The sequence below is a fragment of the Varanus komodoensis genome, unplaced genomic scaffold, assembly GCF_004798865.1.
Source record: "Varanus komodoensis strain SLA01 unplaced genomic scaffold, ASM479886v1 scaffold3, whole genome shotgun sequence".
NCBI lineage: Eukaryota > Metazoa > Chordata > Lepidosauria > Squamata > Varanidae > Varanus > Varanus komodoensis.
In genome coordinates, this window is record NW_025335761.1 from 32,203,932 (window position 1) to 32,218,003 (window position 14,072).

General features: G+C 38.9%; 1 protein-coding gene across 11 annotated transcripts in view; it reads right to left on the reverse strand.

The window, feature by feature from the left end:
* The window catches only part of RALGAPA1 (Ral GTPase activating protein catalytic subunit alpha 1), a 171,594-nt gene that overhangs the window by 145,707 nt on the left and 11,815 nt on the right, over positions 1–14,072 (reverse strand). For all 11 annotated transcript variants that reach the window (XR_006415374.1, XR_006415375.1, XM_044436720.1 and 8 more), the window contains exons 2-4: positions 7,013–7,123; positions 4,768–4,817; positions 3,446–3,503 (exon numbers count right to left, since the gene is read on the reverse strand). Coding sequence is in view for 9 of the 11 variants with exons in the window: in XM_044436720.1 (XP_044292655.1) it covers positions 3,446–3,503; positions 4,768–4,817; positions 7,013–7,123 (219 nt within the window). In the remaining 2 variants the exon portion in view is untranslated. The remainder of the gene's footprint in view (positions 1–3,445; positions 3,504–4,767; positions 4,818–7,012; positions 7,124–14,072) is intronic.

Genomic DNA, 14,072 nt, shown 5'->3' on the forward strand with positions numbered 1-14,072 from the left:
AGAATAAAATATTTGGACATATAACCCTCTGCACAAGTAATAGTGAGTTTGCCACCAAAATTTAAATCTTCAACAAAGGAATATATTTCAGCATTAAACAGATTTTGTGGATGTCCAAAATATGCTTTATTCATGTTTACAGCAAACATTACATACACCATGAAGAAATGCCCTGTATATAATTGCTGTTGTTATATAATGCTTACTCTGCATGGGTAATAAATAATGAATCTGAATTTGTTACTGCCAAAGGCTACTGACTGCAGCTGAACCAGTGGAGCTATTGATATCATAGACTGGTCCAGTTTTATTGGATGAGTTTTAGTCAGTACAGCTTGAGGATGTGGACAAGGTACTTGGATAGGTTTGTGCTACTACCTCTGTACTGGATACTTGTCCCTCCTGGCTTATGAAAGCCAGCAAGGAAGAGATAACCAGCTGGGCCAGGGAGGTCATCAATGCTTCTGTGCAAGAGAGAGTGGTCCCATGATGCCCTTGAAGAGGCACTGGTGAGAGCACTTCTCAAGAAATCCTGCCTTGACCCAGAAAAATTGAACAAATACAGGGCAGTAGTAAATATTCCTTTCCTGGGCAAGGTTCTAGACAGGGTGGTTGCCAATCAACTTCAGACACTTTTGGATGAAACTGACTATCTGGATCCATTTCAATCAGGGTTCAGGCCTGGTTTTGGCACAGAAATGATGCCAAAACCAGACATGATGACCTATGCCAGGAGCAAGACACACATTGTGACCCTGTTGAGACTGCTGGAACTCTTGCTGGCTCTCACTACCATCTACCAATGTATTCTTTTGGAATGGCTGTCTGAGATGGGAGTGGGAGGCACTGCACTGGAACAAGTTCATGGCTTGGGTGTGCTCTTTCATCCATCTTTGTCATCTGATGCTTAACTGCTTTTTACCAGCTTTGGCTGGTGGCCTAGCTGTGCCCTTACCTGAACAGGGATAGCCTGGCTTCAGTAATCTATGCTGTAATAATTTCTAGATTAGATTACTGAATTGCACTCTAAGTGGGATTGCCCTTGAAGATGGTTCAGAAGCTGCAACTGGTGCAGAATGCAGCACCCAGAGTAATAACTGGGACCTGAAGGTCTCAACATATAAGACCAATTCTGGCCCACCTGCATTGAATGTCTCTATATTTTCACTCCCAATTCAAGGTGCTGACTTTAACCTATAAAATCATATAAGGCTCGGAGCCACAATACCTGTCAGAGTGCCTATCCCAACCCGATCTACCAAAACACTTTGTTTAGCCTGTGGGGCCTTCTTCCAGGTGCCCACCCCCTCAAGAAGCTCAGAGGATGGCAAATAGGGTAGGAAGACCTTTTTGGTGATGCCCCCCCCCCCATCTTTGGAACAACCTTGTGCCAAATTTACCATCTTGTTACCACCAGGTTAAGACAACCTTCTTTACAGAGGCCTTTAAAGATCTCCGTGGTCATTCAAGGGCCTGATACGACTAGACAGGTGCCTTTCTTTTACTCTTGACTGGGCCTTTTAATTGTACTTGAACATTATTTTATGATACTTTAAATTAATGTTAATTTTAAATGTTTTATCTATTGCATTTTATTGTTTTTATTCTTCTCTGCAAACTGCCCAGACAGCTTCAGCTATGGGCTGTATCAAAATGAAATAATTAAATAGTAGCAGCAGCAGCAGCTTAGCAATGTTCTAAAGGAGAGAAATTAATTATTTAGAATATTGGTAATGGGGCCCAAACCATGCAGAATAAATTCTGATTTGTTGGGGACTCTAGAAAGATGGAAAAGGAGAGTTGTATTTACTAGCATGCTAGTTTGTTCACGTGATCTTAAAAAACAGAGTCAGTCATTCAACACTGATGTTAGCAGTGCTAAAGAATGAAGTATGTTTAAGTTACTCGTAGGACAACAGCAGCATACTCAGAAATTGCAGCTTATGCTAAATATGGCAGACACTAACAATGTGTGAAGAATCTGTGGATGGAATCTGTCAGATTTCATTGGCTTGGCTCCCTGACCTGCTTTCTCTCTGCCTTAAGTCTGCCTCCCGATAAGAGTTTGTGTGGGTGTCCAGCAGGAAGAGAACCCAAGTGGCCAGATTGCGCAGATGCTGCCTAGGTGCCTACTGTGCGAATGGAGTTCTGCTTCTGCACACATGATTTGTGGGCTGCATACTTTACCCAAAGAAGGGACCCATTTGTGTTCTCAAGCATTCATGGACTTGTAGGAATGAAGTCTAGCAAGTGCAAGATAACTGAATTCCAGCTGGATCTTCACATCCCTAGCATCTAGATTGCTAATTGAATACATAACACCAATTCTGGCCTGCTTGCACTGAGGCGCATAATGTATCCAAGCCAAAATGAAGGTTCAGGTTTTAACCTACAAAGCTTTCCATGGCTTGAGACCACAACACTTGACAGAATGCCTCTCCAAGCCATAATCTATGTGGACACCAGGATCATGATCTGAGGACTTTCCAGCAATTGCTACCTCTGAGAGAGGCTCAGTTGGTGACAGCGAGGAGGAAGGCCTTCTCAATTATGGTGGCCCTTCAATTAGGAAACAAGCTTCCACTGAGGCCTACTGATGCCAATTCTGCTATCTTTTCAGTGCTAGGTCAAGACTGCCCTCTATGGCGGCACATTTAATCAGTCCTAAATAGTATATTGGGACATTATGTCAGCTGTGTAACAGGCCTTACGTCTTAATTTGTGTTTCTTACTGAGGTTGTAAAATATTATTTTAAAACTTTTTTTAAAAAAAGTTTGTAGTAAAATGTTATGATGTTACTGATATTTCTAGTTTTATATTCAATTTCTTTTACATTCTATTTTTTTTGTTTGGTTACTGGGCAGTATAGAAAAACAAACAAATCATAGTATGCTGATCAAGTTTTGTGAGTTACATAGACTAAGCCACAGATGACCAATATTTGAACTACTGTTCTGTTTTCCAGAAAACAGACCACAGGCCAGAATTATACTTTTCCATGCAAAACAGACACCTTCCCCTCCCCATCAACACACCACACTTAAGGTCCATTTAACATTTTCAAAACAGTCATGGAATGCAAGTACTCAGGCAAGTCACAACATTAGATACAAGAGATAATACTGAAGTGCTAAATCCCTCTAAATTCTTAGAATTTAACATTTTTCCCTTACAACTGAAAATGTGATCAACATTTTAATCATTTTTTCAAAATATAGTATAGTTGCAAAAGACTAAATAAAGTAATTCTGAAACCAGATCTAATTCACAGGTCATCAAATAGATATCATTGCATCCAAATTCTCCCCCTCAAAACAGAAAATTAGAAATGGCAGTAGATTACATTTTATCAGGTAGATTTCAGTTCCTCTTGCAAATGCTTTTAAATATTACTAATTAAATTAGTAAAAGTACAAATACTATTACTGTATCACCAGTACATACCAATACTGTGAAATTGCCATCTTTGATGAATTCTTTCTGGAAGAAGTTGTAAAATTTTCTGCGAAAACAGAAGTCAACAAATACACAGTTCTGACACTGGAGTAAATAAGTGCCCTCTTACCAGATACTACCAGGAATCTAAAACACATATTTCGCTAATGTGACAAGACCAATTTAGGTAAACAGTCACAGCCAAATATTACTATCACTGTTAATTTAAGGCTACAAAGAGCTTGCGTTATCTTAGGTTATTTCACGTAACACAATTATATCTACCTTATATTTAAAGTAATCAAAGGTGGCTCTGTTTTTAAATTTCTAACAAGTTTATCAATCACATTATCATTTGAATAAAGCTTTCATCTCAGCATTCATTATCAGTGTGAGTAGCTTAGATGGAAGCAAGGCTGCCATTTCACAGCTAAACATGTTTTGGAATGACAAAACGCCACTCTTGCAAATCAACAATTCAATGTAATTCCATATCCACAACCAATGATGACCTGCAATATTCCAAGTTACCATATTTTGTTGTTTAATGTGGTGTCAAGTCTCTACCTTATGGAGGTCCTATGAATGAGTGCCCTCAAAAACAGCCTGTTCTTCAACAGTCTTGCTCAGCTCTTGTAAGTTCTGTATCTTGGCACTTCAAGTTTTATTTTGAAGAACTATAAAGGTTTACAGAACTTTACCTAATTAATATTTATGTTTTACAACAAATTATATGAAATTTCCATCTATATAGATCATTAGAAGCATGAACAGAAAGAACTTCTTTGTGCGCCCCTTTGCACATGTTCATCTCAGCAATTAAGTAATAGAAGTCTAAGCATCAGACACCAATCATGATTAGAATTCACAGAAATCTATACTTGGGAGTTTCAGAGTTTTGCAATTCAGAGTTTTCCTCACTAACTCTAACACTGCATGTTGTGTAACTTTTCAAACTCCAGAGCAATTTCATTAGCAGTTTGCAATACAACATGGAATTAAAGCAAGTTCCTCTAGATAGGAAAGTCTCCGGTACACCTAAGGAAGCTCTATGGATTATGACCAATTAAAGCAATCTGTATAGCCCTCTCTATTTTGTCATCTGACTGCTAGCAATGTGCAAAACAAAATGAAAAACAACAACCCTAAAACAAAAAATTCCACAAACAAGAAAGCATAACTCGAATTGAAAATGTGAAATTATTAGAGTGTAACCGTCAACTTCCAACTTACTTATAACTTAAGCTACAGGAGTAAAAATGCATATGGAAAATACCACACTAAAGGATCTACAATACAATGAAATAAGAAAATATGAATCCACATCTTACCTCAAAAATAAAAAGTATCACATCTAGCTCTTCCCTCTGTGACTTGTGACCTAAATTCAAAAGAGATTATTTTCAATAACTAAAGTAGTGATAATGGATAAACACGATTGTGCCTTAATGAAATTATATAGTTCTGATGTGAGATCAGCCAGGAAACCCTTTTTCAATTTTATTTCAATTATTTACACAATTTGTAAAACTTCTAGATATAAGATATAACATTTATTTATTTCTATACCACCCCACAGCAGAAGCTCTCTGAACTATTTACAGAGTCCATTAAAACAGATGATAAAAAATTAACCCAAATATATAAGCTTTAGCATATAGAAAAGTAAAACACAGACTATTCAAGTAAGTTCTATACCCTGCAGTGAAGCCAAAGTACTTGAGGATCTAATTCTAAAATGAATTGGGCAACATCATAACAGATAGCTACCAGAAACTGAAATTAATACTGGGCATTATCAAACAGCTTCTTCACCAGAGGTTTCTTTTTTAGGCTATAAAAGTATTGACAATTTGAAAGTTTTTAAACTGGAAATAGCACTGGAAACTGGAAATGTCCAGTTCCAATTTAAACTGGAAATAGTTGAGTTGATATTAAGGTTTTGCCTATAGCATACTTAACTAAGGTGCAGTCCTGTACATACTCTACCTAGGAGCAAGTCCCATTGATCTCCATGTGACTTTTCCCCAGCAGATAATGCATAGGATTGCACTCTCAACTTATACCGTATAGTGCTGTAAGGAAGTACACCAACTAGCTTAATAAATGAACAGCAAATTATTCAAATATGTTTTAAGACAATACATACATATTTTCTCATCTAATTTATTTAATCTATTCTGTTTACATCACTGATATAGGTGAGATGGTATTTTCTGTACACTCTAGCTGTGTGAATATAATTATTTTGTTTGTTTATATTTTATAGCAATAATTTGCCAAAAGATGAAAACATTAACTAGAGAAAATAACTACAGTTACAAGGAAAAAAAATATTATTCTTTGAATAACAGTATTTTATTATTCTGATATTACTATGGCTTTTCCCCTAGCTACAAGATCAAGCCCTGGTAACACCAACTACTTCTCCTCCCTGAACTCGTTCTATTAATGATCATTCCACCTCCTGCCTCACTGGTAAATATGGGACAGTGAAGATTTATTTATCTGGCAAAAAAACCTGCCATTCATCTGCTGCTCTCACAGAACTGTCTCTTGCCATTTGCCTAACTTCTGTGTATCTTTATTATGTAACAATATGAAAAAATGGTAGCTAGATCTTACCTATTTCATTTCTTACCTCTTTTCTCTTTTGTATTCTACCTAGTATAGAATATACCAGGCTTGGGCAACTTAAGGGTTTCCAGATGTTTTGGCCTACAACTCCATCAGCCATAACCTACATAGCCTTACAATAACCTGTAAGGTATTAGGGGAGCTGGAGGCCAAAACATCTGGAGGACCACATGTTGCCCACTGCTGGTATATGTCATTATTTTAAACTATGAAGTACCTTGAATGCATTGGCATAAAGGTGTTACATAACTATAGTAAGTGGATCAATCAATAAAAGGGTTCTCTCCATTGAAGGCATCCAAAGTCTGCAAAGTTTCAAATATATATGCACATATCTATTTGAGAAGATATATGGTGATTTACTGTGAGATCACCACATACTCTCTTGTCCATTCTGCTTAACTTTGGGAAGTAATGAATACTGCTCTGTTTACACCACTGATGTACTGCCAATGTAAGCAACCTCTAGTCTAGAATACCACCAGCATTGTGCACTGGTGTGACAAGTTATCTCAGACAACTCCAAGAAAACTCATCATGTAAGCATATGCAACTGGTGTTGGTGATGGTCATGTGTCATCAATCACATAAACAAAGCAGAAGTACTGGAAACTATTCATGATTTTTTGCATATACCTAGTTTTGGTGACATTATACTATTAATTAATTATTGAAAGACTAAGAAAACCCCTGATGGGTGAATCCCATATATTGGGGCCATTGAGTCATAACTTATTACTACAAATAGCTGGTCAAGTTATATCTTATCCAAAATCAATAGAACCAATCACAGTGGTAAATATCTCTATAGATAGCTATGAATTTGGTTTATATGTATTTGGATAATGCAGAAGAAACCAAAGCACTGGGTAGTAATTCTAACAATGTATGCAAAAGCTAAATCTACAACTCAAAGGAATACATTTTTTTATTTCTTACCTTTTTGTTTGAGACCTATTTCAATAGTCACAAAATTTTCAAAGAACACATAATATATGTGTGAAAAATGTAGGTCAAAAAACTGCTTAAGATCTATAGACTCTGCATTCTCTGCAAAATAAACAGAAGATAATTTCAGTATTACACAACACTCTAAAACATCTAACACACTCCTAAAAAATTAAAATATGAATGACAGTTAATACAGTACAAATACAACAAGAAATGCAAAATGCCAAGGGCATTTGCCAAATGGGTTTGATACAGATCTAACACGTAACAAATATTATAATAAAAATAGTAGCAACAGTTTCAGTTAACTCGTTCTGTAAAGTGACATACTTTTGCAGTTAATAGATTAAATGAGTTAGAGGTTACATGGCACGTTTGCACCTAGGCCCATTTAACGGAAGAGAAAGAAAATATGGGGTTTTTCACCTACTGAAGAAAGGAATGTACAAAATTTTAGTACATTTTAAACTTTATTGAATAAACTGGAACTGCCCCTTACATCATGACTCAGCTCTTAAACACAGAAACAGAGCAAATCAGAAAGCTTTACTAGATCTCTCACTATTATAAGCTTTTCCATTGTCTTTCCTAGAATGGACATAAGACTAACCAGCCTGTAATTTCCCATGTCTCCTCTACTACCCTTTCTGAAAAATGGGATCACTGATGCCACCCTCCAGTCCTCTGGAACCTCAGCCGTTATCCACAAGGCCTCAAAAATGGAGGCCATTAGGCACAAGAGTACCCCCTCCAACTCCTGAAGAACCCTCAGGTGTAACCTATCAGGACATGGCACCTTTGTAATGTCCAGTGCCCTGAGGAGCTCCTCGAGTTCTAGGGAATGATTCTAATCTGTGCCCCTAAATCCCCGGCCTCATCCAGTACCCCATTTAGACCTCCCTTATCCTACTATGGAGAGAAAATTATCATTTAGCATCTGTGCCTGTTCCCTCACATCAGTCACTGAATTCCCTTCTTCCTTATTAAGCGGTCTCACCATCTGTCTCCCTTTCCTCTTGTTATTTACATGTTGATAGCAGCTTTTTGTTGCTCCTGATATTCTTTGTAAGTCTCAACTCATAATCAGCCTTAGCCTTGTGAAGAACCCTTCTGCAATGGGCCTCCTTCTCCCAGTATACCCTTGGGTCTACTTGCCCCAGTGACCATTTCCTATGGAGGTTCCTCTTTCATCTAATCCCTCTTACCACCTCCTTTCGCACCTACAGTGGTGCTCTCCTAACAAGCAGTATCGTCAAGGCTTGAGCCTCCAAGACCTCCCTTTCAGTGCCTCCTGAACTCCCTTGCCTTCCAGTATCCTCTCACAGGAGACTTTCCCCAGTCCAGTCTTCAGTTGGCCCTTGAGACATCCCAGGTTCTAGTACTCTACCTGCTGCTCATCCCCATTCCCCTGATCTCAAAGCAAAGGATGCAGTGATCACTTGCATCCACAGCTCCCCTAATCTGCACCCCATCTATCAGCTCCTCCCTGTTGGCCAAGATCAAGTCAAAGATATTCCCCCACACACACACCTTGGACACCTCCTGGACCCTCCCTCTATAGCATCTAGGAAGCCATGTGACCTGGCCGTCACTGCCAAGTGCGTCTCCCAACTAATATCTGGGAGACTGAAATCTCCCATAATAACCATGTCCCTCCCCCGAGATATCCTTTAAATCTGGTCTGTCAGGGCATTGTTCAGGGTCTCTTGGAGGGCAATAACATACTCCAATTGTCAGGTCCCTCCCCCTGTTGAAACCCTTTAGTTTTACCCAGACCAGCTCCTTCCCACAGATCCCTTTCTTTGGGTCCCCTGGCCTCCTCCTTCCTCCCATCTTCCCTGGTACTGGTGCCCTCCCTGCCAGCCCATCCCACCATTGTGCCATGAGACCTGGCATCGCCTTTGGATGACTTGAGGCTCTTCTCCAGTCAGGTTCTCAAGATGGCCCAGGCACTGGAGCTTGACTAATAAACTCTTAACTAATAACCTAACTAACATACCATCACTACTTGTGCCTTATTTGGTTAAAAAGGTATTACAGAAGTGTATAGTGATTTAAACCAATAAAAACAATATTAAAAATAGTAAAACATTAGAACATTAAAATAACTACATAAAGTGTGACAGCCAAACATAGTTCTTTCATGAAGCATTTGGAAATGATGTAGGAGTAAGCCCTTTTACTTGTAACTGACAAATAGACTTCTGAAATTGATAGTGCCCTCAAAAGGGCCTCTCCTGAAGAGTTTAAGGTAGACTATTAAGCAGGCACAAGTTTGCACGAGTTAACTGGTGGCTTTTTCCTTTTTCTTCTTTTTTCTTTTCAACTGCTAAAAGTGACAGCACTCCTCCTGGTGGCCAGGAAAAGTAATTTTGTCACTAACATTACAGCTTCACTTAAGAATAGTTAAAAGAATTTTTAAGATGCTGTTGCTAACTAGTAAGTATTCCAATGAAATGTATGAATAATTTTTCTCCAGATTGTAGCCTCCACACCTAATTTTCATGCCAGAAGTTGTTAATTGAAAGTGTTTGGCACAGCCCTAGTATTAATAGGGTTTCTGTTGACATGTAGCGTGTATTTTTTTTTAAACATTCGTTTACAGATTTTTCCTCTTTTATGAAATAGACAAATAAACAGCCTCCTTTAGTTTATATACATATGGGCTTATAATGAACCATGCACTTTACATGGGGCTGCCCCTGAAAACTGTTCAGAACCTGCAGCTCATGCAAAATGCAGCAGCCAGACTAATAAAATGGATCAGATGGTCTGTTCCCATAATACAAATTCTGGCCTGCATGCACTGGCTGCCTATATGTTTTCCAATTCAAGCTGCTGGTTTTGACCTATAAAAACCAGCCTGGTATCATGATACCTGATCAAATGCCTCTCCCAACCTTCATCTGTCTGGATCCTAAGGCATGTCATAAGTGGAACTGGCTGGAGTTGGGGGTCAGACTAGACCATGGGTCCTCAAACAACGGCCCATGGCCTGGATTCGGCTCACCATGCCCATTTAACCGGCCTGCCCCAGAGGTTTTGTACTCACTGCGCGCATGGGCACACAGCTTGCTCGCATGGAGATCGGTTTGGATTCGCTCGGAGAAAACTATCTCCTCCAGAGCAAGCGCCTGCCACGCCCCGCACGCCCCCCGCCCCGCCCCACGTGCCCCTTTCCCCACCTTGCTGCGCACGCGCACCCCAGCCCACACCCCCCCCCCCCACTGGCACTGCCTCGGCAGCCCGCACCCATTGCGGGCTCCTTTCAAATGGCTCTCTGTTGGAAAAGTCTGAGGTCTCCTGGACTAGACACTCCAGGAGGTCCCTTCTGACATGCACTGTTTCTATGTTTCTACGATCAAATTCTGGGGCCTATCTCTGACTGCTCAGATGGTGGTAACAAGAAGAAAGGCCTTTTACTGGTGGCCCTCCAGTTCTGGAATGAGCTCTGCAGTAAGGTCCACCTGGCACGAACTTTACTATTTTTTTGGTACCAGATAAAGAATGTCTTCTATTGCAGAGTATTCACTGAGTGCACTGGGTATTGTTCATTTTTTCCCAAGTTCTTTTGTGTGTATCAGTGTGTGTGTATTAATCTGTTTTTAATTTGGTTTAAATTTTTACGTTGTAAACTTGTATGACGTTTTAATATGGTTAACATGGCGTATTTTTATTGTATTTTAATGTGCTGCTGTAAATCACCCAGAGAACTTCAACTGTATACATATTAAAGATATAAATAAATATGAATGCTTTGATTCTGAATTTATGTAGGGTTTCTTAAAGCTTTTAATACTTCATTGCAAACCTGTAAATACAGCTTATTTAGTTTTTAAATTTTATTTAATATCTCTCTAGTCCAACTTTCAGGGCATGCTGTTACCATGTAGCCAAATCAAAAGACTTTATTTTCAAACAACAGCATGATCTGAAATGACTATTGATTGCAGCTGTGAAGACTCACTCTAGAGCAGGGATCCTCAAACTTTTCCATCAGGGGGCCAACTGAAAGCTGCCAGTGCTGGGTGCGGGCTGGAAAGGTGGTGCCAGCCATACACGTGGGCCGGCGTGGGTGGGCAGGGAACACGGCAAGGCGAGGTGAAGCGTGGGCTGGCGGGCATGCGCGGCGAGGTGCGGGTGGGCACATGCCGCGAGGCAACGACTGGCTCGCTTGGAAATTGTTTTCTCCAAGCAAGCAAACCGCTGCCTCCCCGCACCATATGGGCATGTGCGCATGCGTGGCGGGTCCAAATGAGCATGGTGGGCCGGATAAATGGGCATGGAGGGCCGGATCCGGACCTATGCTCTAGAGCATCTTTCTCCAACAGCCATGCTGGCTGAGAATAGTAAATGTTGTAGACCAACACATCTGGAAGGCACCAGCTTGGAGAAGGATGTTCTTGAGACTTGGGGTCTAAATGTCAGTTACTATGGGATACTGAATGTGGCTGCTGAAGCATGCGCCCAGTTTATTAAGACTTTCGCCTTCTTTCTCACCTCCCCTGAAATGTTGCAAAACTTAGTGCATATCAATGGGTTATGTGAAAATGTTTGCTAAATAAATGCACATAAACACCTTTATTTTAAACTACTTAATAAACATCATTTAAAAAAGTATCTAGACAATTGTTTTTTAAAAAAAACTTATTTTAAAAATGAGTTTTTATACTACTTTATATATTATATATGAATTTGGTATAAATTTAAAATAGAGCAGAATATGGCAGAAAAAATAATATTGTATTTACTAATTGCATTTTCATGTGAAAATATGGATAATCATAAGCTTTCAACCTGCCTTCTTCAGGCAAGCATACTTACAAGCTGCACACACTTTTACTTTTTAAGCATGCCCCCAGTTGGGATTCCTCCTAGAAGAATCCAAAAATCAAGTTGCAAACATGTAGACACACTGATTGATTGATTGGGGGGGTTAGTTTTTAAGGAATAGACGTGGGGAAGGTTCAGATTTTCTCAGTTTTGTGCCTAATTTTGCTGCACCCTATACTCTATTATGTTGTTTTTGCCACAACCAATTAACATTCCAAACTCCTCTGGAGATTGTTACATAGGGATAACACATTTTATTTACTGCTATAAGTAATCTATTGAGGCTTGTAAATCTGGAACCAGCATGCTTTTTAAAATGAACATAGTAAGGTAATCAGACAAACCTCATTTTATCTTTAAGAGAATTTTAATCTGTTTACACAAGAAACAAACCAAAAAAAACTTTGAAAAATATGACTACAGTAGAAGCTTTGCATGGAAATGTTACAATAAATCTTCCAATTAAGGTACAATGAGATTACAACATAACTTTGACATAACAAGTATTAACCTATCTAACACAGCTAGAATTTAGCTTCTCATTCTTCTACCTGCAGTTTTCACTTGGCAGTAATGACTATATTGGTAATATGCAATATCGTCTCATTTAAAATTTACCAGTTTACATTAGATTTACTTTATTTTAGTTTCATATTCAGGCTGCCAAAACTTTCAAGGTTTACTTACATCTTGCTGAGACCCTAACATCAAATGCTCTGTTTCCAGGCTTGATGAAAGATCAATCAGGTTGGCCTTGATCAATGCCCTTTCAGTAGAGGCTTTACATTTGTGGAACTGTCTCCCATGAGAACTTAGCTTGCTCTCTCTTAAAGGGGTTTTAAAACAGATGGTAAATTATTTCTTTCCAGCAAACTTTTTAATCTCTTTCTTTGGTGATTTCAATCTCTTTCTTTGGTGATCACATTTATATGATCTTAGCTAAGTCTGTTTTTATTACATTCGCTTTGTTGTAAGCCACTCCATAAGGGCAGAAACATTTACTAAAAACAGTTTGCATACATAGAAATGATGACAGGAAAGGATCCCAAGCAACAGAAACAATACAAAAGACAGTCCAGCCTTCAGAGTTGGAAGGGAGCTGTTAACAAGATCTCACACTGTACTTGGCAAAAGGTTTTGTTTTTGCTAACATTCAAGAGGTATATGTGGATATTAATAACCATATCTGAAAATCTTTATTGTTGCTATGCTCTCACATGCAGACTCCAACCTAGTTAATCTGTCTCTCACCAAGTACTTTGTTCTCATCCTTGGGGTCTAAATCTAAAATTGATCCAATAACATAGCAGATAGCCCTCCAAATTAATCTGTCCTAACTACAGAGTCCAAGTCATGATATATGTAAGAAATTATGACCTAAAATGTCTAGCAAACATATCAATGTGCCACAGAGGGATCCACCAGACAGTGATGCGGGGCAGAAAATGTTCCAGTATTCACTGATGTCAAGCATAACTTTTTCCTGTACTCAGTTATGTGGGACAAAAAATTTGCTGGAAAATGCTTTCTTTTTCCATGGGGATAAAATCAACTTCACAATCCCTTAGTATTAGGGCAGGGGTGGTCAGAGATATTTCACTTGCATGGGTGTCCTGCACCTATAACCCCAACAGATCTGGAAGGCCAACTATACATGATCCAACTTGCACACAACTCTCAGGAATGGAACCTGTTTGTAACCCAGGGACTGCCCATATTAGGCAAGCTTGGCAATTTCAAAATTGTAACTAATATTGTTCAGGTGATTATCCTTACCAAGCATGTTAGAGAAATATTCTGAAATACGTATCTGTCTCAGTGTGAAATAGAATAGGTGGTGATAACAAAAGTGAAGAAGGCCCCCAAAATTCAGTGGAAAACAGTTGAATTCTATTGAAATAGATAATTAGTTGACAACATATCATGCACAGTTCTTTGAGCTCTTAAAAATATTCACATGTCAATAGTTTTCAGTGCCTTTCTTTTCTTAAATTTAAGCATTGTAAGGTCAGTACATACTACTGAGTTAGATTTTTACAAGTATTCCAATAAAAATGTCTACACAATACAACATTCAAGTCTCATTAAAAAGGCAACCCTACAGCCCCTAGATATTGTTCAAGAGGCCTTAATAGTATCCTGGAGATTTTCCCCTCTAAGGTTAGAAACAGTGTTCTCACCTTGGAAGTTGAGCAAATTACTGACCTCCTCCCTT